Source organism: Ranitomeya imitator, chromosome 2, assembly GCF_032444005.1.
Source record: "Ranitomeya imitator isolate aRanImi1 chromosome 2, aRanImi1.pri, whole genome shotgun sequence".
Taxonomy (NCBI): domain Eukaryota; kingdom Metazoa; phylum Chordata; class Amphibia; order Anura; family Dendrobatidae; genus Ranitomeya; species Ranitomeya imitator.
Window position 1 is genome coordinate 247,115,114 of NC_091283.1, and position 26,824 is coordinate 247,141,937.

The 26,824-nt window shown below is 42.8% G+C and overlaps 1 protein-coding gene across 3 annotated transcripts in view; it reads left to right on the forward strand.

The window, feature by feature from the left end:
* LOC138662896 (oocyte zinc finger protein XlCOF22-like) overlaps positions 1–9,241 on the forward strand; it is a 94,174-nt gene extending 84,933 nt beyond the window's left edge. For 2 of the 3 annotated variants that reach the window (XM_069748890.1, XM_069748891.1), the window contains one exon: positions 7,757–9,241. In XM_069748890.1, the coding sequence (XP_069604991.1) occupies positions 7,757–9,114 (1,358 nt within the window). In that variant the 3' untranslated portion in view covers positions 9,115–9,241. The remainder of the gene's footprint in view (positions 1–7,756) is intronic. The other variant, XM_069748893.1, reaches the window with a different exon arrangement.
* The last annotated feature ends 17,583 nt before the right edge of the window (positions 9,242–26,824 follow it).

The window sequence follows — 26,824 nt, forward strand, 5'->3', positions numbered from 1 at the left end:
CCCATATGTGGGGGAAATCTACTGTTTGGGTGTACGGCAGGGCTCGGAAAGGAAGGAGTGCCATATTGGAGAGCAGATTTTGCTGGAATTGTTTGAGGGTGACATGTCACATTGTTAGAGCCCCTGATGTGTCTTAATAGTGGAAACCCCAAACAAGTGACCCATTTTGGAAACTGGACCCCCCGAGGAACTTATCTAGATGTGTGGTAAACACTTTGAACCCCCAAGTGCTTCACAGAAGTTAATTACGTAGAGCTGTGAAAAAAAAATCATATTTTTTCCACAACAAAATCTTTTCACCCTCATTTTTTTTCCAAAGGGTAACCGGTGAAATTGGACCCCAAAAGTTGTTGTGCAATTTGTCCTGAATATGCTGTCATCCCATATGTGGGGGTAAACCACTGTTTGGGGGCATGGTAGGGCTCGGAAGGGAAGGAGCACCATATTGGAGAGCAGATTTTGCTAGAATTGTTTGTGGGTGACATGTCACATTGTCAGAGCCCCTGAGGTGCCAGAACAGCATAAGCCCCCAAAAGTGACTGCATTTTACAAAATACTTCCCTGAATGAATTCTTCTAGAGGTGCAGTAAGCAAACTGACACCACAGCTGTTCCATAGAAAATTATACCATTGGGCAGTGAAGAAAAAATAATTACATTTTTACCACTAAAATGTTCTTTAACCCCAGAATTTACATTGGAAAATAAGTAGATAGGTAAATGGTCACTACACCCATAGATGAACCAGCAGAGGGGTGTAATTTCCAATTCCCAGAGGGATGTCATTTCCAATTCCCAGAGGGGTGTCATTTCCAAAATGGGGTCACTTCAGGGGCGATTATGCTGTTATGGCACTCTGGAGAGCTGCTAAGTGCTAGAACAGGAGAATTCCCCCCCCCCCCCCCCCCCTGAAGTGACCCCATTTTGGAAATGACAACTCTCTGGGAATTCATCTATGGATATAGTGACATTTTCACTCCACGGATGATTTCCAGAAACACTTATTGGAAGTTTTAGAGCAAAAATTGCAAAAATGTCATTGTAGTGCCCAATATATTGTGCCCAGCTTGTGTCTCTGGAGACATCCCCCCCACCCACCCCCAGAAATTGTTATACCAGCTCTACTCAAATGTGTCTGTCACTAAATAAACCAAATGTTTGAATGTCAAAGCAGTTTAAAAACGTGGTTCTGTGTGGAAGATTGTAAAGCAGTCATGGAGGCATAAGGCCGGCAATGATGATTATTGTGGCCAATAATAGCGGGTATCATGCCTCATTCCTCTCTTGGAACATACATGACATCTTCTCTGGGGGACCTTCAGGCTATGTGCACACGTTCAGGAATTCATGCAGAAAATTCCTGTGAAAAACCGGACATTTTCTGCATGAAATCCGGAAGAAAACCGCATGCGTTTTTTGCCGCGGTTTTGACGCGTTTTTTCCGCGGTTTTTTCCGGACACTTCCCAATGCATTTTGCAGTGGGAAATCCGCAAAAAAACCGCAAAAAGATAGAGCATGTCCGGATTTTGTGCCTGATGCGTTTTTTATGCGGAAAAAAACGCATCATGTGCACAAAACATACGGAATTCATTGTAAATGATGGGATGCTTCTTGTATGCGGTTTTTTTGCGGTTTTAGAGCGTTTTTATCGGGAAAAACCGCGAAAAAAACGGAACGTGTGAACACAGCCCATTGTTTCAGTTGCTGGAATGAGTGCAATAAAATGTCACTCAGTGAGTCTTCTGACATCTTCAGATTATAAAGGATTGGCGGGGACAAAATTTTCAAAAACAAAAATTTCAATGACCTTTTCCTGATAATCAAGGAAAGTATCTGCATTTCCGGATTTTTTGTAAAACACATAAGAATTATATAAGGCCACCTGAAACAAATAATTGACTAACTTTTTATACTAGATATATGATTTTCTTGATACCCGCTATGTCCATCTGTGTGGATCGAGCTGCGTAAAGCCCCTGACTGCCCCTTTCAGAACTTTTCCTTGACCAATAATTGTGAAAACCCCTGAAAGTTTTTGCGAATGGTCTCAAAATCCTCCTTGTTATGTTCAACCAGACTTTTAAATGGGGGTATGGTGGTGTAGTACTTGTCAACATACAGATTGTAGCCTTTTTGTAATAATGGAATTATCAGCTCCCAAACGATTTTTCCAGATGTCCCCAGATAAGTAGGGCATCCTGGTGGGTTTAGTTGGCTATCTTTCCTTCATAAATGCGAAAAGCTGATGTGTATCCTGTTAAACTCTCGCACATTTTATAGAGCTTTATTCTGAACCTTGCCCTCTTAGAAGGAATAAATTGCTTGAGGTGCAGTCTTCCTTTGAATTTTACAAGGGACTCATCAATGGAAATGTTTTCTGTTGGGGTGTAAAGCTTTAAGTATTTTTCTGTCAAGTCTTTCATGATGGGTCTGATTTTGAATATTCTGTCATGTCCTGGGGCATTTCTGGGCAGCCATTGACTATTGTCATTAACCCCTTCATGACCCAGCCTATTTTGACCTTAAAGACCTTGCAGTTTTTTGCAATTCTGACCAGTGTCCCTTTATGAGGTAATAGCTCAGGAACGCTTCAACGGATCCTAGCGGTTCTGAGATTGTTTTTTCGTGACATATTGGAGATTGTTTTTTCGTGACATATTGGGCTTCATGTTAGTGGTAAATTTAGGTCAATAAATTCTGCGTTTATTTGTGATAAAAACGGAAATTTGGCGAAAATTTTGAAAATTTCGCAATTTTCACATTTTGAATTTTTATTCTGTTAAACCAGAGAGTTATGTGACACAAAATAGTTGATAAATAACATTTCCCACATGTATACTTTACATCAGCACAATTTTGGAAACAAAATTTTTTTTTGCTAGGAAGTTATAAGGGTTAAAATTTGACCAGCGATTTCTCATTTTTACAACGAAATTTACAAAACCATTTTTTTTTAGGGACCACCTCACATTTGAAGTCAGTTTGAGGGGTCTATATGGCTGAAAATACCCAAAAGTGACACCATTCTAAAAAATGCACCCCTCAAGGTACTCAAAACCACATTCAAGAAGTTTATTAACCCTTCAGGTACTTCACAGCAGCAGAAGCAACATGGAAGGAAAAAATGAACATTTAACTTTTTAGTCACAAAAATTATCTTTTAGCAACAATTTTTTTATTTTCCCAATGGTAAAAGGAGAAACTGAACCACGAAAGTTGTTGTCCAATTTGTCCTGACTACGCTGATACCTCATATGTGGGGGTAAACCACTGTTTGGGCGCACGGCAGGGCTTGGAAGGGAAGGAGCGCCATTTGACTTTTTGAATGAAAAATTGGCTCCACTCTTTAGCGGACACCATGTCACGTTTGGAGAGCCCCCGTGTGCCTAAACATTGGAGCTCCCCCACAAGTGACCCCATTTTGGAAACTAGACGCCCCAAGGAACTTATCTAGATGCCTAGTGAGCACTTTAAACCCTCAGGTGCTTCACAAATTGATCTGTAAAAATGAAAAAGTACTTTTTTTTTTTTTCACAAAAAAATTATTTTCGCCTCAATTTTTTCATTTTCACATGGGCAATAGGATAAAATGGATCCTAAAATTTGTTGGGCAATTTCTCCCGAGTACGCAGATACCTCATATGTGGGGGTAAACCACTGTTTGGGCACACGGCAGGGCTCTGAAGGGAAGGCACGCCATTTGACTTTTTGAATGGAAAATTAGCTCCAATTGTTAGCGGACACCATGTCGCGTTTGGAGAGCCCCTGTGTGCCTAAACATTGGAGCTCCCCCACAATTGACCCCATTTTGGAAACTAGACCCCCCAAGGAACTAGATGCATATTGAGCACTTTAAACCCCAAGGTGCTTCACAGAAGTTTATAACGCAGAGCCATGAAAATTAAAAAAATAAATTATTTTCTCAAAAATGATTTTTTAGCCTGGAATTTCCTATTTTGCCAAGGGTAATAGGAGAAATTGGACCCCAAATGTTGTTGTCCAGTTTGTCCTGAGTACGCTGATACCCCATATGTGGGGGTAAACCACTGTTTGGGCGCACGGCAGGGCTCGGAAGGGAAGGCACGCCATTTGGCTTTTTAAATGGAAAATTAGCTCCAATCAGCGGACACCATGTCACGTTTGGAGAGCCCCTATGTGCCTAAACATTGGAGATCCCCCACAAATGACCCAATTTTGGAAACTTGACCCCCAAAGGAACTAATCTAGATGTGTGGTGAGGACTCTGAACCCCCAAGTGCTTCACAGAAGTTTATAACGCAGAGCCATGAAAATAAAAGAAATAAATTTTCTCAAAAATTATCTTTTAGCCTGCAATTTTTTATTTTCCCAAGGGTAACAGGAGAAATTTGACGCCAAAAGTTGTTGTCCAGTTTCTCCTGAGTACGCTGATACCCCATATGTGGGCGTAAACCACTGTTTGGGCACATGCCGGGGCTCGGAAGTGAAGAAGTGACGTTTTGAAATGCAGACTTTGATGGAATGCTCTGCGGGCGTTACGTTGCTTTTGCAGAGCCCCTGATGTGGCTAAACAGTAGAAACCCCCCATAAGTGACCCCATTTTGGAAACTAGACCCCGAAAGGAACTTGTCTAGATGTGTGGTGAGCACTTTGAACCCCCAAGTGCTTCACAGACGTTTACAACGCAGAGCCGTGAAAATAAAAAATCATTTTTCTTTCCTAAAAAATGATGTTTTAGCAAGCATTTTTTTATTTTCACAAGGGTAACAGGAGAAATTGGACCCCAGTAATTGTTGCGCAGTTTGTCCTGAGTATGCTGATACCCCATATGTGGGGGTAAACCACTGTTTGGGCGCACGTCGGGGCTCGGAAGTGAGGGAGCACCATTTGACTTTTTGAATACAAGATTGGCTGGAATCAATGGTGGCGCCATGTTGCGTTTGGAGACCCCTGATGTGCCTAAACAGTGGAAACCCCTCAATTCTACCTCCAACACTAACCCCAACACACTCCCAACTGTAGCCATAACCCTAATCACAACCCTAATTCCAACCCTAACCCTAAGGCTATGTGCCCACGTTGCGGATTCGTGTGAGATTTTTCAGCATCATTTTTGAAAAATCCGCGGGTAAAAGGCACTGCGTTTTACCTGCGGATTTACCGCGGATTTCCAGTGTTTTTTGTGCGGATTTCACCTGTGGATTCCTATTGAGGAACAGGTGTAAAACGCTGCGGAATCCGCACAAAGAATTGACATGCTGCGGAAAATACAACGCAGCGTTTCCGCGCGGTATTTTCCGCACCATGGGCACAGCGGATTTAGTTTTCCATAGGTTTACATGGTACTGTAAACCTGATGGAACACTGCTGCAAATCCGCTGCGGATCCGCAGCCAAATCCGCACCGTGTGCACATAGCCTAATTCTAAAGGTATGTGCACACACTGCGGAAAACGCTGCGGATCCGCAGCAGTTTCCCATGAGTTTACAGTTCAATGTAAACCTATGGGAAACAAAAATCGCTGTACACATGCTGCAGAAAAACTGCACGGAAACGCAGCGGTTTACATTCTGCAGCATGTCAATTGTTTCTGCGGATTCCGCAGCGGTTTTACAACTGCTCCAATAGAAAATCGCAGTTGTAAAACTGCAGTGAAATGCGCAGAAAAAACGCGGTAAATCCGCCATAAATCCGCAGCGGTTTAGCACTGCGGATTTATAAAATCCGCAGCGGAAAAATCCGCAGAGGAACAGAATACGTGTGCACATACCGAAACCCTAACCCTAAATAAATAATAAATTCTTTATTTTTTTTATTGTCCCTACTTATGGGGGTGATTGGGGGGTCATTTATTATTTTTTTTTATTTTGATCACTGTGATAGATGATATCTCAGTGATCAAAATGCACTTTGGAACGAATCTGCATGATGCACGGGGGGTGGATCGGAGTGCAGGGGGGTTGGATCGGAGCACGGGGGGGTGATTGGAGCACGGGGGGAACGGACAAGAGCACGAGGGGAGCGGAGCACAGGACGGAGGGGAGCCGGAGCAGTGTAGCGGACAGATCGGTGGCTTGGGGGGGCGATCGGTGGGGTGGAGGCACATTAGTGTTTTCAGCCATGGCCGATGATATTGCAGTATCGGCTATGGCTGGATTGTAATATTTCACCAGTTTTAATAGGTGAAATATTACAAATCGCTCTGATTGGCAGTTTCACTTTCAACAGCCAGTCAGAGCGATCGTAGCCACGGGGGAGTGAAGCCACCCCCCCTGGGCTAAACTACCACTCCCCCTGTCCCTTCAGATCGGGTGAAATGGGAGTTAACCCTTTCACCCGATCTGCAGGGACGCGATCTTTCCATGACGCCATATAGGCGTCATGGGTCGGATTGGCACCGACTTTCCTGACGCCTACGTGGCTTCAAAGGTCGGGAAGGGGTTAAAATGCCAAAATCACATGAACATTTCATAACGGGTCCTAGGAAGAATGGCAGAAAACATTGGGGTGGCTTGAACAGGGCAGTTGGACCAATAGGACCGAATGCTCGGGTTTTTTTAGCAAGCCCCATTGCGAATCGAATGTAAGTCCTCAAAAATTTTTAATTTCTAAGACATTGGTGTCCATAAATTTGACCTAGCATAATAGGATCATGGATTCTGGCTGATGAATTGGGACACACATAAATTTGTTTGTAGGACAATATGCTCTAGCAAGCTAATAGAAAACTCTGACGACCAAATTATTGGCAAGATAAATGAGAAAAGCCTAATTCTTTAGCCTAACCCTAACTTTTGCCTAACAGTAACCCTAACTTTAGCCTCACAGCAACTCTAACTTTAGCCCCAACACTAACCCTAACTATAGCACTAACCCTAACCTGCCTTCTGTTTTTTCTACTTTTTAACAAGATCGCTGACTGACACAGCTGTTTCCAGCAGCACTTGTAACACTGTTTCTCCTCTAATCTCTCACTGACAGCAGATCTGAGGAGAAACAGCATTTTTATGAGGCAGATCGCCCGAGAGACTTTCCTTTGTTCATTTTCATACATTTTTGATTTATAACTTTTGTCAGATTCAAGTTATTTCTGTGACCACTGTGGGTTTTTCTGTCATTAAATGAAGGGTACCAACAATTTAGACCACGTGTGTAGGAGGAATAAATATTTTGACTCCACAGCCACTTTCCAGAAATTAACGCGCAGTGGATGTTGCAGAGTGAAAATTACACATTTGCCATTTTATTACCCAGCACATAGTGCCCAGATTGTTCTCCAGGAGACACACACCGCAAATTAAGTGGATTCATCTCACTATATAATATTGGTAAATACAGGGATCCTAAATGTTGTTTGAGCACACTGCAAGACTCCGAAGTGAGAGCGGATTTTGCTGGATTCGTTTATTGAAGCCCTGTTGCTTAGCATCAGCCTTTGAGCTACTAGTAGTGTGGGAACCTCTGTTTTTCCATTGATAGATGATGGACCTTACTGTGGACTTGTTTTTGTGAGATGAGAATTGCCATTATTTTTGTCTACATACCTTTGATTGGTTTCTTTTTATTCGATACTTGGGAGGCAGAATGAGCAAACAGTTGAACACCACGCACTAATGGTTCATCCAACAAGGTTTTCTATTAGACTGTGAACTGTCATTGTCTTGGTAAATAACATTTTTTACATAGCTTGCCATTTTTATGGACAGTTTAAGTAGAAATGTTCAAAAATATAAAACTCGAGGATATTTTATTAAAAAAAATGTTTTTTTTATCTTAGCAGATGACTGTACCAGGAGATCAGAAGTACAGCCGACATATTCAGTTTTTAAATCTTATGATCTTGAGATCCTACAAAATACAACTGAAGTGATTGCTGTTACTCCAGATATATCATCAGCCATTCACAGCAAAGATCTGTCATCTGATCCTATGAAACAGGTCCCATCTTCTGATTCATTACTGACTACTAAGGAAAATCAAAGTCACAAAAGAGGCATTGAAAAACAAACTGCTCCTAAAGCAAAGAAGTCATTTTCATGTTCAGAATTTGGGAAATGTTTTAACCAGAAATCAGATTTGGTTACTCACCATAGATCTCACACAGGGGAGAAGCCTTTTTCATGTTCAGAATGTGGGAAATGTTTTAACCGGAAAGGGAATCTTGTTAGTCACCAGAGAACTCACACAGGGGAGAAGCCTTTTTCATGTTCAGAATGTGGGAAATGTTTTGGCCAGAAATCTGATTTGGTTAATCACCATAGAACTCACACGGGGGAAAAGCCTTTTTCATGTTCAGAATGTGGGAAATGTTTTAGCCTTAAAGGGAATCTTGTTAGTCACCAGAGAACTCACACAGGGGAGAAGCCTTTTTCATGTTCAGAATGTGGGAAATGTTTTGGCCAGAAATCAGATTTGGTTAATCACCAGAGAACTCACACAGGGGAGAAGCCTTTTTCATGTTCAGAATGTGGGAAATGTTTTGGCCAGAAATCAGATTTGGTTAATCACCATAGAACTCACACAGGGGAAAAGCCTTTTTCATGTTCAGAATGTGGGAAATGTTTTAACCTGAAATCAGATGTGGTTAATCACTATAGAACTCACACAGGGGAAAAGCCTTTTTCCTGTTCAGAATGTGGGAAATGTTTTAATTATAGAGGAAATCTTGTTAGTCACCAAAGAACTCACACAGGGGAGAAGCCTTTATCTTGTTCAGAATGTGGGAAATGTTTTGCACATAAATCACTGCTTGTTACTCACCATAGAACTCACATAAGGGAGAAGTCTTTTTCATGTCCAGATTGTGGAAAATGTTTTAACCATAAAGGGAATCTTGTTGCACACCAAATAACTCACACAAGAGAGAAGCCTTTTTCATGTTCACAATGTGGGAAATGTTTTACCTATAAAGAGCATCTTGCTAGACACCTGAGAACTCACACAGGGGAGAAGCCTTTTTCCTGTTCAGAATGTGGAAAATGTTTTAGCCATAAATGGCATCTTGTTAGTCACCAGAGAACTCACACAGGGGAGAAGCCTTTTTCCTGTTCAGAATGTGGGAAATGTTTTAACCAGAAAGCGCTTCTTGTTAGACATCAGAGAAGTCACACAGAGAAGTCTTTTTCAATTTCTTAATGTGGGAAATATTTTACTTGTAAATCAACTGTTAAAAAAGGCTTCTCCGCTATGTGATGTCTCTGATGTTTATTATGTTCATAATCTTGGAATAGTTTTAACCAAAATTAAATCTTCTTAAACGGGTTGTCTCTTGTCATTCTTTTGCTTGCTGACAAAAAGATAAAAATAAACTTTATTGATTCCAAATGTAAAACTATACCCATAATTCACCCCCTGGAGATTAGTCAGTAGGTGACTAATAGAAAAAACATGTACCCCACAGTTCAGTATATAGGGTGAGGTGACGTATACACACTCACTCTCCAAGCCTCTCATTTCTATGAGTTTTATCATCCTCACCAAAGGTGACTCATCAGGAGACTACTTAATATTGACCTATACTCAAGCGAGACTAGACAAAAAAAAATAAAATCATGTATCATGTTATCCGAAACAGTCAGAAAACCAGCCACATATTGGCAGATCCCATACCTCAAACTACCATATATACTCAAGTATAAGCTGACCCGAGTAGGGTTGAGCGAAACGGATCGGTCATTTTCATAAGTCGCCGACTTTTGGCAAAGTCGGGTTTCATGAAACCCGATCCGATCCCTGTGTGGGGTCGGCCACGTGGTACGCGACTTTCGCGCCAAAGTCGCGTTTCAATGACGCGAAAAGCGCCATTTCTCAGCCAATGAAGGTGGATGCAGAGTGTGGGCAGCGTGATGACATAGGTCTCAGCCCCCACCATCTTAGAGATGGGCATTGCAGTGATTGGCTAGCTTTCTGCGGCGTCACAAGGGCTATAAAGGGGCGTTCCCGCCAACCGCCATCTTACTGCTGCTGATCTGAGCTTAGGGAGAGGTTGCTGCCGTTTCGTCAGAAGCAGGGATAGCGTTAGGCAGGGTACATTAACCCCCAAACCGCTTGTGCTGTATCGATTTCCACTGTCCAACACCACCTTTTGTTTGCAGGGACAGTGGAGGCTACATTTTTTTTTTCCTCAGCGCTGTAGCTGATTGGGCTGCCCTAGAAGGCTCCCTGATAGCTGCATTGCTGTTTGTACGCCGCTGTGCAAGCCAACTGCTTTTTTCAAAACACAAATCCTGTTGCTCCTTCCTTTCTGCACAGCTATCTTGTTTGTTTGTCCACACTTTTGACTTTTTTGTGCAGCAGTCCACTCCTTGTTATTGCTGCCTGCCATACTTTGCTGAGATTACTGCAGGGAGATAGTAATTGTAGAACAGTCACTTTTTTTTTTTTTTTCGTTATATCTCTTTAAGCCACTTTCTGCCACAGAAAATATACTCTAATACAGTGGCCCAGATTTATTCACTAGTCTCCCTGAAGAAGAAAAAAGATGCAGATTAAAATTGGCCAATCTGCATCAGTGGCAGTCCTGTGTGTGTGGCATCTGTGTCTCATTTTCTGGCACAGAAAACATACAGTTAAACAGTGGACCTGATTTCTTGCCACTTCTCCCATAAATAAAAAAAAAATAGTGGGAGATTAAGATTGGCAATTCTGCCTCAGTGCCAGTCGTATGTGTGGCATGTCTTTAATTTTGTGCCACAGAAAACCTAGTGTGTAATACTGGGCCAGATTTTTTTTAAATTCTCCCAGGAAAAAAAAATAGTGGGAGATTAAGATTGGCAATTCTGCCTCAGTGCCAGTCGTGTGTGTGTGGCATCTGTCTTTTATTTTGTGCCACAGAAAACCTAGTGTGTAACACTGGGCCTGATTTCTTGACAATTCTCCCACAATAAAGTTACAAAAAAAGTGGGAGATTAAGATTGGCAATTCTGCCTCAGTGCCAGTCGTATGTGTGGCATGTCTTTAATTTTGTGCCACAGAAAACCTAGTGTGTAATACTGGGCCAGATTTTTTTTAAATTCTCCCAGGAAAAAAAAATAGTGGGAGATTAAGATTGGCAATTCTGCCTCAGTGCCAGTTGTGTGTGTGGCATCTGTCTTTCATTTTATGCCACAGAACATATACTGTATAAGAGTGGGCCACATTTCTTCAATATTCTCCCAGAAAAAATAAAAAGAGGGAGATTTTTATTGGTAGTGTCTGCATTTGCGTCAGTCCTGTTAGTGGCATATCTGTCTGCCACAGAAGCTGTGTACTGTTATACATTGGGCATGATTTTCTCTGCAGTTTCACCCACCTATAAAGGGATATATAAATCCAACAGAAGTTTGAGTTCACCTTGTAACTGGTTTTACAGTAACAAATACCGTTAGTTTGGTTACGTTTTTCAAACAATGAGGAAGTCTGGTGGAAGAGGTCGTGGAAGTGGGCGGTCAATGCCAGCAGGTAATGATGGTAGTGGTGGTGGAGCATCAGGTGGTCGTGGGAAAAGCAATATAGCACCTAAGTCTCGAGTTGTTGAGCCAGGTTCGTTGTCTGGCTACACAAGGCCCAGAACGCTCCCTTTTCTGGGAGTAGGAAAACTGCTTTTAAAGCCAGAGCAGCAAGAACAAGTTTTGGCTTTCCTTGCTAACTCAGCCTCTAGCTCTTTCGCCTCCTCTTCTGAAACTGCTAAATGTAAAAGCAGCGCGTCATTAGTGGATGTTCACGGTCAGGGACAAGTCGCTTCCTTGTCTTCTTCACCAAGAACAACAGAAGGATGCGTCAGGCGACACAACGGGTTAATCCATGGAGCTCTTTACACATACCGTTCCTGGGTTAGAAAGTGAAATAGTTAACAGGCCATGCCCATTACAAGTTGAATCGGACATGAGGGGGGTGCCAGTACAGGGGTAGCACTGCTGCAGCCAGGCATGTCCTCTGAAAGCCGGGGGAGTGGCTGCTCCAGTAAGGAGGGAAATAGGAGGGCAGGCCAGACAGGTGCTGGTAGTGGGGGACTCACTTATTAGGGGAACAGATAGGGCAATCTGTCACAAAGACAGGGATCGTCGAACGGTGTGCTGCCTACCTGGCGCTCGAGTCCGACACATCGCTGATTGGGTGGACAGATTACTGGGAGGGGCTGGTGAGGACCCAGCGGTCATGGTGCACATTGGCACAAATGACAAAGTTAGAGGTAGGTGGAAGGTCCTTAAAGATGATTTCAGGGAATTAGGCTGCAAGCTGAAAGCAAGGACCTCCAACGTGGCATTCTCCGAAATACTGCCTGTACCACGTGCCACGCCAGAGAGGCAACGGGAGATTAGGGAGGTTAATAAGTGGCTCAAGAATTGGTGTAGGAAGGAGGGGTTTGGGTTCCTGCAGAACTGGGCCGACTTCTCAGTTGGCTACAGGCTCTACGCTAGGGATGGACTGCACCTCAATGGGGAAGGTGCAGCTGTGCTGGGGGAGAAAATGGCTAGAAGGTTGGAGGATTGTTTAAACTAGGGATTGGGGGGAGGGTATTCAATTTATAGGAGGGGAAGATAGTGCAGACAGAGACCTGGGCACAAATAAGGAAGTTGGGGGTGGCGGTGGCATGGGGGGTAGGGTTAGAACAGTTAATAATTTAAGAAAGAGTAGAGGAACATCAAGTGCATGTATACTAATGCCAGAAGCCTCGCCAACAAAATGGACGAATTAGAACTAAAGTTGTTGGAGCATAATTATGACATGGTGGGGATATCTGAAACGTGGCTGGATGAGAGCCATGACTGGGCTATTAACTTGCAGGGCTATAGTCTGTTCAGAAATGACCGTACAGATAAGCGAGGGGGAGGGGTGTGTCTATATGTAAAATCGTCCTTAAAACCCATTCGGCGTGATAATATAGGTGAATTTAATGAAAATGTAGAATCCCTGTGGGTGGAGATAAGGGGAGGGGGAAAAAATAATAAATTACTGATAGGGGTTTGTTATAAATTTCCAAAAATAATGGAAGCAATGGAGAATATGCTCGTAAACCAAATAGATGAAGCTGCGACTCAAGGAGAAGTCATTATTATGGGGGATTTCAACTACCCTGAAATAGATTGGGGAACAGAAACCTGCAGTTCCAGCAAAGGTAATCGGTGTCTGACAACTATGAGAGACAATTACCTTTCACAACTGGTTCAGGACCCAACAAGAAAGGGGGCACTGCTAGACCTAATATTAACCAACAGGCCAGACCGCATATCAAACATAAGGGTTGGGGTTTACTTGGGAAATAGTGATCACAAAATAATAAGTTTTCATGTATCCTTTAAAAAGATGTGTAATAGAGGGGTTACAAGGACACAAAACTTCAGGAGGGCAAATTTCCAACGGATGAGAGAGGATCTTGGTGCAATTAAATGGGACGATATACTGAGACACAAAAATACACAAAGAAAATGGGAGACATTTATTAGCATCCTGGATAGGACCTGTGCACAGTATATACCGTATGGGAATAAACATACTAGAAATAGGAGGAAACCAATATGGCTAAATAGAGCTGTAAGGGGCGCAATAAGTGACAAAAAGAAAGCATTTAGAGAATTAAAGGAAGTAGGTAGTGAGGAGGCATTAAATAAATACAAAAAATTAAATAAATTCTGTAAAATGCAAATCAAGGCAGCAAAGATTGAGACAGAGAGACTCATTGCCAGAGAGAGTAAAAATAATCCCAAAATATTCTTTAACTACATAAATAGTAAGAAACTAAAAAATGATAGTGTTGGCCCCCTTAAAAATAGTCTGGGTGAAATGGTGGTTGAGGATGAGGAAAAAGCCAATATGCTAAATGACTTTTTTTCATCAGTATTTACACAAGAAAATCCCATGGCAGACAAAATGACTAGTGATAAAAATTCCCCATTAAATGTCACCTGCTTAACCCAGCAGGAAGTGCGGCGGCGTCTAAAAATCACTAAAATTGACAAATCTCCGGGCCCGGATGGGATACACCCTCGAGTACTGCAGGAATTAAGTACAGTCATTGATAGACCATTATTTTTAATCTTTAAAGACTCCATAATAACAGGGTCTGTACCACAGGACTGGCGTATAGCAAATGTGGTGCCAATATTCAAAAAGGGAACAAAAACTGAACTCAGAAACTATAGGCCAGTAAGCTTAACCTCTACTGTGGGTAAAATCCTGGAGGGCATTCTAAGGGATGATATACTGGAGTATCTGAAGAGGAATAACCTCATGACCCAGTATCAGCACGGGTTTACTAGGGACCGTTCATGTCAGACTAATTTGATCAGTTTCTATGAAGAGGTAAGTTCCGGACTGGACCAAAGGAACCCAGTAGATGTAGTGTATATGGACTTTTCAAAAGCTTTTGATACGGTGCCACACAAAAGGTTGATACATAAAATGAGAATAATGGGGATAGGGGAAAATATGTGTAAGTGGGTTGAGAGCTGGCTCAGGGATAGGAAACAAAGGGTGGTTATTAATGGAGCACACTCGGACTGGGTAGCGGTTAGCAGTGGGGTACCACAGGGGTCAGTATTGGGCCCTCTTCTTTTTAACATATTTATTAATGACCTTATAGGGGGCATTCAGAGTAGAATTTCAATATTTGCAGATGACACTAAACTCTGCAGGGTAATCAATACAGAGGAGGACAATTTTATATTACAGGATGATTTATGTAAACTAGAAGCTTGGGCTGATAAATGGCAAATGAGCTTTAATGGGGATAAATGTAAGGTCATGCACTTGGGTAGAAGTAATAAGATGTATAATTATGTGCTTAATTCTAAAACTCTGGGCAAAACCGTCAATGAAAAAGACCTGGGTGTATGGGTGGATGACAAACTCATATTTAGTGGCCAGTGTCAGGCAGCTGCTACAAAGGCAAATAAAATAATGGGATGCATTAAAAGAGGCATAGATGCTCATGAGGAGAACATAATTTTACCTCTATACAAGTCACTTGTTCGACCACACTTAGAATACTGTGCACAGTTCTGGTCTCCGGTGTATAAAAAAGACATAGCTGAACTAGAGCGGGTGCAGAGAAGAGCGACCAAGGTTATTAGAGGACTGGGGGATCTGCAATACCAAGATAGGTTATTACACTTGGGGCTATTTAGTTTGGAAAAACGAAGACTAGGGTGATCTTATGTTAATGTATAAATATATGAGGGGACAGTACAAAGACCTTTCTGATGATCTTTTTAATCATAGACCTGAAACAGGGACAAGGGGGCATCCTCTACGTTTGGAGGAAAAAAGGTTTAAGCATAATAACAGACGCGGATTCTTTACTGTAAGAGCAGTGAGACTATGGAACTCTCTGCCATATGATGTTGTAATGAGTGATTCATTACTTAAATTTAAGAGGGGACTGGATACATTTCTGGAAAAGTATAATGTTACAGGGTATATACACTAGATTCCTTGATAGGGCGTTGATCCAGGGAACTAGTCTGATTGCCGTATGTGGAGTCGGGAAGGAATTTTTTTTCCCCAAGGTGGAGCTTACTCTGCCACATGGGGTTTTTTTTGCCTTCCTCTGGATCAACATGTTAGGGCAAGTTAGGTTAGACTATGGGTTGAACTAGATGGACTTAAAGTCTTCCTTCAACCTTAATAACTATGTAACTATGGAGTGCACAGGTGCATAGCCACAGCCAGATTACTATGCTGTTCCTTTGACTCAGACCAGAACATTGCCCTCGCAGTGTACTGATCCAGAATCAGACCCCGATGAGACTATGGTGCCCCATCACGAACGCTATACCACCGGCTTACACGATGACACAGACGAAGTTGCACACGAGATAGAAGAGGAGGTCATAGATGACCCAGTTGTTGACCCCGATTGGCAGCCATTGGGGGAACAGGGTGCAGGCGGCAGTAGCTCTGAAGCGGAAGAGGAGGAGCCGCAGCAGGCATCAACCTCGCAACAGGTTCCATCTGCCAGGCCCGTATCTGGCCAAAAACGCGTGGCAAAACCAGTTGTAGGACAGCGTGGCCATCCGGTTAAAGAAGCTCAGTCTGCAATGCCTGAAAAGGTATGCGATAGTAGAAAGAGTGCAGTCTGACATTTTTTTAAACAACATCCAAATGATCAGCGCAAAGTCATCTGTCAAAAATGTTCAAAAGCAGAGGTCAGAATCTTAAAAGTCTAAATACAAGTCGAATGCGTAGACATTTAACCACCATGCATTTGCAAGCCTGGACTAACCACCAAACATCCCTTAAGGTTGTAGCACCCTCGGCCAATGAAGCTAGTCAGCAACGCTACATCCCTTCCCTCACTGTAAGCCCACCATTTCCCGCACCACCTGCAGTAAATGTGCAGGTTTCATCGCCAGGCCAAAGCAGTCAGGGAATCACCAGGTTCGTGGTAGGAAACACTGCATGTAGGGCACCAGCAAGAATACCATCTCTAACCCTCTCTCAGTCTGCCATGTCCACCAGCATCCCCGCTAGTTCCACCATCTGCAGCTCTCCAGTCCAGCTCACCCTACATGAGACTCTCGTTAGGAAAAGGAAGTATTCATCCGCGCATCTGCGTACACAGGGTTTGAACGCCCACATTGCTAGACTAATCTCGTTAGAGATTGATATAGAAGGGTTAAAAGTTTGCCTTTAAGTGCCTCTTGCCTTTAATTGTTAGAATTACTAGAATCTGTTGATGCAGTAGTCTTAGTGTCTCCGCTTCAAGGAGACCATACTTCTTATGTATGTTCTCAATATTCAGTCACAACATGTTATTTGGTACGTGAGAGATTAAAGGTCAGTATGACCCTGGGTGATGGTGGGGGCTACATGAATTGAGTTGCATTTATTGTAAATGGTATAAAATATTGCTTCTTGCTCTTTTACTTCAGATAAAAGTGACTTGCTCACAGGATATGTGTGAGGTGTCTTTTTGTCTCCAAGCGCGCTTGTAAAATGACGGGCGTAACTCCACAATTTGGTCTCACTGGTGATCTGTCAGCTGACGTTGGTCAGAACGAAAACAGCTATAACAGTTTTGGCGCCCGACCGGGGCCGTGTATCCAGCCTATTCGGAATCCGTATGGGGGAGCTTCTGGGAGATTGGCATGCAAAACACCAGCTGCAGCAAGGTGAGAAATGTTATTCTTACAAACCTGTTTTGCACCTGCAATCTCTCATCTGGATCTCTCCATACCTCTGGGTAAAAGGCTGCGAACATGGTTCAAAGAATCCACATCACCAGTGAGTTTTGTGTTTTGTCTATTTATGTCCATATGAGAGTTGAATAATAGAGTTATAAAATGATAATTGTTATCTGTATTTGTCATTATCCAAAATTGGTTGTGTATTTGTGTAGTGTGTAATACAGAGCTGGGATAGACTCTGTGCAGTGTTGTTATTTTGGTCATTTTGGATTGGCAGTACATTATATGAAGCTGTATTTTGTATTAGGGCCGTGGTTTTTGTTGTTTGGCCTTAAAGTGCTTTCAGAGTGTCAGTGGACACTGCTGCAGTTTTTGTTATATAGAGTTGTGTTAATTCCAAAGTGCAAAATAGGCAGGCTGTGTGAACCTTGTATGTATGTACGTCTATGAGAACTCTGAATGAGATGACAGGTGAGTAAATGAGTGTAAGGAATAAACATAAATCCCTGATTGATTAGGGGTTCCGTTAGGTGTGGTCCTCTGTATGTGACAGAAGACATTATTCAGCGCAGTTTGAGCTGAATTAGGTGGAGTGATTGAGATAAGGGATTTTCTTCTTGTAAAAATCAACTGAAAGTGAAAGGAAAAGAAACAACAATCCCTGAATGAGCATGAATGTATGAGTGATCACATAAGTATAATTACTTATCTAACTGTTGTTAATTGTCCAGGATTAATGAGTTGTGGATATTTTTAATGTACATTTAATTTACATCTGGGATTCAGTGAAACCCGTGTTATATATGGTTTGACATTGGATAGGTTTCTATATGTGTTTTGGCTGGACGCGGTCAGAATCAGCTTATTCAAGTTATGCAGTGATCTGCCTGTATAGAGAAACTGTTTTTAATTCCGAGAGAATGAATGTTTTGTAGAGATTAAGTCTGAAAACTGCTGCATTCTGTTTCTGTGTGTGTAAGACTCACCAAGCTCTTATCAGCGCGACATAGCTGATGAGAGGGGTAAGCTGAGCCCCTGCGCGACTTGCTTGAGTTTTCTCCCTTTTGTGCTGTGGGCCAGAGGAAGAGGGGCCACATAGCTGCATTCCAAAGTTTCTCTGTCTTTGGTTTAGTACACGCTGAGAGATTTGTGTTTAAAGCAATAAGTACTGTAGGTATTGAAGAAAAAGGGAATGTACAATTGAAGTTGGAAATTGAAAGTGAAAAAGGTAGAATTGTGCCTAGTATAGAGGAAAATTTGTAAGTGATTGGAAAGATTCTCCTGCTTCAAGTTGAGTGATTGATATAGCGAATTGAGGATCAACAGAGGAGGTAGCCAACTGCACGGCTGATGTAGTGTACGGAGTAACCTGCTACAGTCAGTCTACGGCATTAGGTGGTGTAACCTTGCCGTCCATGGAGCTGTGCTAGCCAGCTGATTTACCGAGTGGTAGGTAGTGAACCTGCTTGGTAAAATCCTTTAAGTCCACCGAGTGGTAGGTAGTGCACCTGCTCGGTGCCACCGAGTGGTAGGTAGGGAGCCTGCTCGGTGTTGTTGAGCGGATAAGTTGAAGCCATGGGCAACTTATTCTGTGTGCAGTCAGGGCCCCCAATGGGATCCAAAAACCACTGTACAGATTGGAAAAAGGAAGCAGTGAAAGATGTGAGACCAATATTGAAACAGGCAAAAATGCCAGTGAGTGGATGGATGTTTGGATGTTCAAAAAGGCACAGACAAATGAGGAAAATAGCATGTGAATAAATGGCATCTGAGAGAGTGCAGCAGGACGGAAGTAAGGTGTATTATGAATGTTTTGATGCTTAAAAGTCCGACTATGACCGACACATTACTGCTACGGTCATACCTTTGTATAGCCAGAGACCAAGACAAGACAGATGGACTTGTAAACATTGAGGTCAGACAAACCCAGACTGGAGAAATACTTGTATGATTTGTGATGTAACCCAACCTAAGTGAATTACACTGAATCCTCTCTAGACAAGATCACATGTAGTGACATAAGAAGCTGACACAGGATAGTGGGTAGTGGGGACATTAACTTTAGGGAGTAAGCTGACAGTAATCCTTTTGGGAAGGAGCTGTAGACCAGCATGTCATGTTACCGCCAACCAGTCATCTAGTCATTCCCACCACCAGAGAACCAACCATATCAGGTAGTGTAAGACAGATACAGGAGTATTATCCCTGGAAGCCCTCTGACTAGCTAGCTACGCGAAAATAATTGGCTGACCCTGAGAACAAACCTTTCCCATTTTACAGACAAAGACAATATGATGGACGTATAAGTGCACCCGAGCAGACCTAGAGAGTTGGTGAGCACCAAAGCAGGTGACGTACTAGGATGCAAATTAAGACTTTTACAGATGTGACTAAAGGAGAGAGAGTAGAGATGTACTCTGGACGGTTACAGCTGAAATGGGCAGACATGGGGTACAGTCCAGTAAACCCACTCGATGTTAAAATATTGGTAAATACATTCATTGACGGTATGACAAAAGGCTTATGAGACGCAGGACAGACAGCCAGACCTAAATGGAGAAATGTAGATCCAAAGACCTCCTAAAGGTTGCACAGGAGTTGAAGAAACTAGGACAATAAGACGACGTGTCATGTATGCTGGAGCACAAGGAAAACAGTAGAGACGTAGTAAGGGACCTAAGGACTTAGAAACAGTGAAGTGCTGGAATTGTGGAGAAAATGGACACTCAGACCAATCTTCCACCTCCTTCACCTTCAGACTAGGAAACTGACAACCCAGTGACAAATGTGTGCCCTGTTCTTGTCCTCTCCGGACCTGGTCCTGCCTTGATGACCACCATACCAATGCTGGGAGGGAAATAGACAGAATTCTTGACCGACACTGGGGCAGCAGGGACTAGTACACAAAGACTTGATACTGCCAGACATGATTACTGACGAGACTGTGGAATATGTGAGGGTAGGGGGACAAGCAACTGAAGCCCCTATGACTAAACAAGAAAAGACTAGAGTCACGAGACAGCCAAGAGGTGCTTACAAACTTATTGTTAGTGACAATACTCCTATGAATTTGCTGGGAGCAGAGTTGAGTGCTGTCTAGGCACTATACAGTACTCTCCTGAGGGTATTACAGTCACAAGTCCCCTTTTCATATAAACACTTGTGGCAGAGGGACGCCAGGGTCTTCCACTGCACATTATACCACAGGTAAATCATGCCCTATTGTAGTTACACTTAATTCCATTCATTTGCCAGTTTTAGTAGTTTCCTTACACAAGATGGTATAGTTACTGTGTATTTCTAGGTTGTCTTCATATGATACATAGTTTTTTAGCCATTCATTATATTGGCTCAAACCATAGTCACTGTTTATTTGTCTTTTCCAGTTCTTATACCTTATCGCAAGCAACTGGCATTGATATTTGGCATTTTTCAAATCCCTTCTTTTTGTATTTGGAACTGTTAGTTATGAATTTATAAAGGGCTGCTACTTTCTTAGAATAAGCTTGTGCTTTGCTGTGGCCTATGGCATTGTGCTCCCCCGTTTTATGACTCTGTATCTTTCGTAATTATATATATATATAATTTTCTTTTGGTAACATTTTGTGAATCAAATTTAGTTTTTTTTTAAGGGGTACTCTACCCAATCAAATACGGGTATAAATATTTGGACATTAATGTGTATAAACACTTGTGTAATATTGCAGAAATGGTGTATATGGCAAGAGTAGTGAAAGTAACACCGGACACCAGAATGTCTGAGGACAGGGAAAAGAGTCAGGTACCAGACACCGTTTGGGCAAGGGGAAAATCTGATATGGGTCGGCTGCCCATTCCCCCTGTCATGATAAATCACGAGAAGTAATCACTCCTCTTTGCTTAAGGCAATACCCCTTAAGTCTAGTCAAATCAATGGACCTGAGCTTGAATATTAAAGAGTATGTTAAGGCAGGGATTCTAGTGCAGAGATATTCCCCCTGCAACACCTCTTTGTATCCCATTAAAAAAAAAGGGACCCAAGGGTTCCCCTGACACTTACAGAATAGTTCATGATTAACGAGCTATTAATGATGTTACAGTGAGTGTGACCTCAACTGTCCCTAATACACACACCGTACGGTCACAAATACCAGCGACATCAAAATGTTTCACAGTTATTGATTTGGCAAATGCATTCTTCTCTGTGCCACTGCACTCTGACTGTCAGTATCTTTTGTCTTTCACTCACGAAGGTAAACAATACTGTTGGACGGTCCTCCCACAAAGGGGGAAAGAACTCCCCAACCATCTATTCAACAGCGATGGTAGGGATTCTTGAGCAGTGGCAACCACCTCATCCACAGATTGTACTATTACAGTATGTGGATGACCTCTTGCTCTGCTGCCCGGACCAGATGTCCGGAAGCTACAGTTTCCTTGCTGTCTTTTTTTTTTTGGCAGAAAAGGGTTGCAGAGTCTCACGTGACAAATTACAGTATTGCAAACAAAAGGTGACATTTTTAGGACATTGTATTGCTGAAGGTACAAGACACCTGACTGAAGACAGAAAACAGGCAATACAAATCTCCCTTTACCCAGGTCACACCAGCATCTACGCACTTTTCTAGGTTTGGTGACCTACTGTAGGCCTTGGATAAGGTCTGCTTCACAAATGATGCACCCACTCTATGACTGTTTGCCATCAGACCCCTACAATCTCACTTAAGCAATTGACTCCTTCCACTCTCTCAAGCTGCTCATTGTGTCAGACATTCCAAACTATGATCAGTCATTTTTCTTATTTTGCACAGAGCAGGGTGGACATGCTACCGCAGTACTAACATTACAACATGGAAAGAAACAGAGACCGATAGCTTACTACTTAGCACAACTAGACCCCGTGATTAGAGGGTCTTCTACATGTGTACATGCTGTAAGAGCTGCTGTATTACTGAAAGGCATGTGAGATCACACTGACTTTTTCTTTTTGACAATTTGTTCCCCACGTGACATTAATGCCATACTTGTGGAAGTTCAACCAAAATACCTGCCTAAAGAGAGACAGATCAGACTTGAATGTGCTCTAATACTAATTCCTGAATATGTCACCCTCAAAAGACATAATGTTCTGAATCCAGCCACTCATCTGCCTGTGGATTCAGAAAAGGGGGAATTGGTGACAGCATTGGCAGGTGGGAAAGAGAACATGACGTTGACATGACGCACGAACATGACTGCATAGGAACTGATGAGTCAGGAGACAGTGGGTTTTACATATGTTCGTGGGAAGAAAAAACCTGTTCCTAATACATATTTTGAGGTTTTTTATTTTTGTAGATGGCTCCAGATACCACCAGAATGAGCGACTCTACATTGGATATGCAGTAGTATCCTCACATGAGGTAATCCGAGCTGAACCACTCCCTCCTCACATGTCGGCACAGGAGGCAGAGTTGAAGGCACTCACTGAGGCGTGTAGAGCTGCTGCAGGTAAAGTCGCTAACATTTACACAGATTCGAATTATGCTTGGGGAATAGCCCATGATTATGGTCCTATCTGGAGAAGCAGAGCATTTCTTACATCAGCCGGTAAGCCCATTAAAGACGTAGAGCTGGTGAAACAATTAGTGGAGGCATTGACGTTATCAGTCCAGGTTGGCATCGTCAAGGTAAAAGCACACACGGACGGTGACTCTGTGGAGGAAAAGGGCAACAGAAGGACAGACGAGGCTGTTAAAGTAGCAGCAATGCGGCCTAGGGAGCAGTGGACGGGGGCGGGGAGTCAGTGTATTCCAGCCACACTGAGCCTAGATGTCCTAAAATCCCTCCAGCTGCCCAAACAGAGAAGGAACACTGGGAGAATGGGAGCTGAGCTGAACTCAGAAAGAGTATGGGAGAATCAGGATAAATCGTATATACCAAGATCCCTGCTCCCAATCATGGCGCCAGCAACACAAGATGCCTTCTGGATCGCTCCTGGTTTGTTACGCAGCCGCAAAGCTCGTACAGTCATGCCTCATCTGTGCACAGCACAACCCAGGTAAAACAGTAAAAATCCCTAAGAAAGCGACACCCAGGCCTCTCTACCCGTTTCAGAGACTGCAGACTGGCTACATACAGCTACCCAAGGTAGGAGTGTGTGAAAAATATCCTAGTATGTGTAGATCTCTTCTCTGTTTGGCTTGAAGCTTATCTGGTAAAATGTGCAAATACTAAAGCGACTGCAGACAAACTGATGAAAGAACTGATCTGCAGGTATGGTGTCCTAGAAACCATAGAGAGCGATAGGGACACACACTTCACGGGAGAAATAATGAGGGAAGTCATGCAGGTCCTGGGAGTACAGCAAGCATATCATGCACCATATAGACCACAAAGTAGTGGGAAAGTGATGAGACTAAATAGGACACTTAAACTGGAAAATCAAAGGCCATGGCAGACAAAGGAAAGAGCGTAGTAGAGTGTTTGTCTCTTGTACTCTTTTCAGTCACACACACTCCAAATAGAAAGACAGGCTTGTGTCCTTTTGAAGTCCTGTTTAGTAGGTTGCCAGAGGCTGGTCTGTACTTCCCACAGGTGCTACAAAAGCAACACGGTACTATGACAGCCCATGTCCAGGCCTTACAGAAAAGACTTAATGTGGTGCATAAACATGTGTTTTCATCCATTCCAGATCCTAATGCCACTGCAGACGTATATCAGCTGAATCCAGGTGATTGGTGGTCATACACAGATGTACATCAGCTGAATCCAGGTGATTGGTGGTCATACACAGACACGTGAGAAGGAGCCTAGATCCACGGTTTGACGGCCCGTTTTAAAGTCCAGCTGACCACATTCACCTCAGGGAAACTTGAGGGAAAGCCCACCTGGATCCTTGCCAGTCACTACAAAAAGATCTTTTCACCAGCAGAATGACTGTTGTCCTAATCACCTTGCTGGCAGTGGTAGGATGTTTGCACCTTACAGAGACACTGGATAAACAAACTTATTCAACATCTTGCTTTTCTTATAAAAGACGCGGAAGGACAAAAACTGCTGGACTGTTGGATCTGTGCACACAGCCCAGTATCTGCAAGGACTATGCTGTACTTAGCCTTACCCCAGGACCCAAGGAAGGTATTAACACCACACTGTATGCACAAGTGAGACTTGGACTCAGATTTTCGTGGTTCCTTAAGGCTCTTAATGAGACTAATACAACATAGAGACTCCTTTTTAAATCCAGCCAATTGGCTTAGCGGCCTAGCGGGATGGATTATTTTTGGTGTTTTACAGACTTGTATGCAAATTTTGTTGCTTTGCTTATTCTTTTATGTAGCCATAAAAGCGCTAATATATGTATTACCTAAGCTATGGAATAATGTATGTGTAGAAAAAAAAAAACCCTAAGGCTGAACCTTCTGTAGTATATCATAGGCCCCGGATGGCCACTGTTGACGGGGGAGGTGAGTGTCCACACTGAGGGTGGATGGGTGAAGCAGGTAGGAAGTCCCCTTGTGGGTATTAGACCCATGAGACAGGAGCTCCTTTGTGGATATCAGATGACCCCGTGACAGAGGTTATACCATTTACAAAAGGGGGAAATTGATATAGAAGGGTTAAAAGTTTGCCTTTAAGTGCCTCTTGCCTTTAATTGTTAGAATTACTAGAATCTGTTGATGCAGTAGTCTTAGTGTCTCCGCTTCAAGGAGACCATACTTATCATGTATGTTCTCAATATTCAGTCACAACATGTTATTTGGTACGTGAGAGATTAAAGGTCAGTATGACCCTGGGTGATGGTGGTGGCTACATGAATTGAGTTACATTTATTGTAAATGGTATAAAATATTGCTTCTTGCTCTTTTACTTCAGATAAAAGTGACTTGCTCACAGGATATGTGTGAGGTGTCTTTTTGTCTCCAAGCGCACTTGTAAAATGACGGGCGTAACTCCACAATTTGGTCTCACTGGTGATCTGTCAGCTGACGTTGGTCAGAACGAAAACAGCTATAACAAGATGATGCCCTACCGGTTAGTTGAAAGCGAAGCTTTTAAAGCCCTGATGGACTACGCTGTACCACGCTATGAGCTACCCAGTCGACACTTCTTTTCGAGAAAAGCCATCCCAGCCCTCCAACAGCATGTAAAAGACCGCATCATCCATGCACTCAGGCAATCTGTGAGTACAAAGGTGCACCTGACAACAGATGCATGGACCAGTAGGCATGGCCAGGGACGTTACGTGTCCATCACGGCACACTGGGTTAATGTGGTGGATGCAGGGTCCACAGGGGACAGCAATATTGGGACAGTTCTGCCTAGCCCACGGTCTAGGAAACAGTTGGCTGTAGGCGTTCGCCCCCCCCCTCCTCCTCCTCCTCATCCTCCTGCAGAAGCGAGAGCTCGTCCACAGACCGCAGCCGCATGACCACTCCATCCGCAGCTGCCACTGTTGCACACAAGGTGTCCCATTATGGGACAGCTAGTGGCAAGCTAAATATATAGAAAATGAGGTGCTCACTGTCCTTAGGTAAGGTGCTCAGGAGAAAAATAGAAGTATCGACAGAAAAAGCTCCGGCACACAATGAAAGTCAATGTAATTCACATGTGAGTTTATTAGGAAATTCCCATCACGTTGTAAATGACGTTTCAAATAACGTTAAATCCGTTTGAAGAAAAAATTAATAACACCGCATACGTAGTGAGACAAAGAAAACAATGCTATTCATCAATTCACAGGTAATTTTTTCAACGTTTCGGCCTGTAAGCCTTTTTCAAGAAAACCTGTACATGAATCTGTAATGATAACAAAAGTGAATACATTAAAATACATATAACACCAAAAAAAAGGTGACAAAATAAAATAGAAAAGTAAAAGAATAGGTAAGGTAGTAAAACAATAATGGGATAAAACAAAACAGAACCTCAAATAATATTATGAAGTCCCTTTGAAACATCCCTTGTGGATATATAAGATCATACATCTATGTTCAAATGCGAGAGCGGAACCAGAAGACAACATGTAAACTGGTCAAACAAGAAAAACATCCTAAATCGAACAGAGGAAAAAAAAGATAAAGAAAACAAAACAAGGGAGGAAGAGAACAGAAGATCCAATATGGAAAGAAACTAGATGGAATGGGATAGCAAATATACATATATATACACCCACATACATACAAACACACTCGTATACTACCAAACACACACACACACACACTCACACATACACACTCATACATAAACACACACTCCCATACATATATGCATATATATGTATATACAAATAAAAGGGGAGACGTATAGATCGACCCATATAACAAAGGGGGAGAGAAGGAGGGGAGTTAGAGATAACAAAGTCAAACATGGCCACAGGCTGAGATAAATAGATTCCGCATATGTACAGGTCCGCAAGTACAACGTACCGGAGACACAGCGCCTGGACGGCTTGAGAATACGAAGCGACAAACACAAAGGGCAGGGAAAAAAACAATGAAAAAACATTACCCGTGACAGGGGTCCAGCAGTGCGAGGTGTGGTGAGGGAGAGAGCGCTCAACCGCGCTTATAAGTACCCACCTCCCGCAATAAGTGAGGGAGAAGAAAGAACTTCCGGATGCCCAGGAGGTCAGTGTCCAAAGTGCGCAGGCGCCGGGAGTGAATAGAGCGCCAATACCCATCCTGCGTGATAATATAGGTGAATTTAATGAAAATGTAGAATCCCTGTGGGTGGAGATAAGGGGAGGGGGAAGAAATAATAAATTACTGATTTGTTAT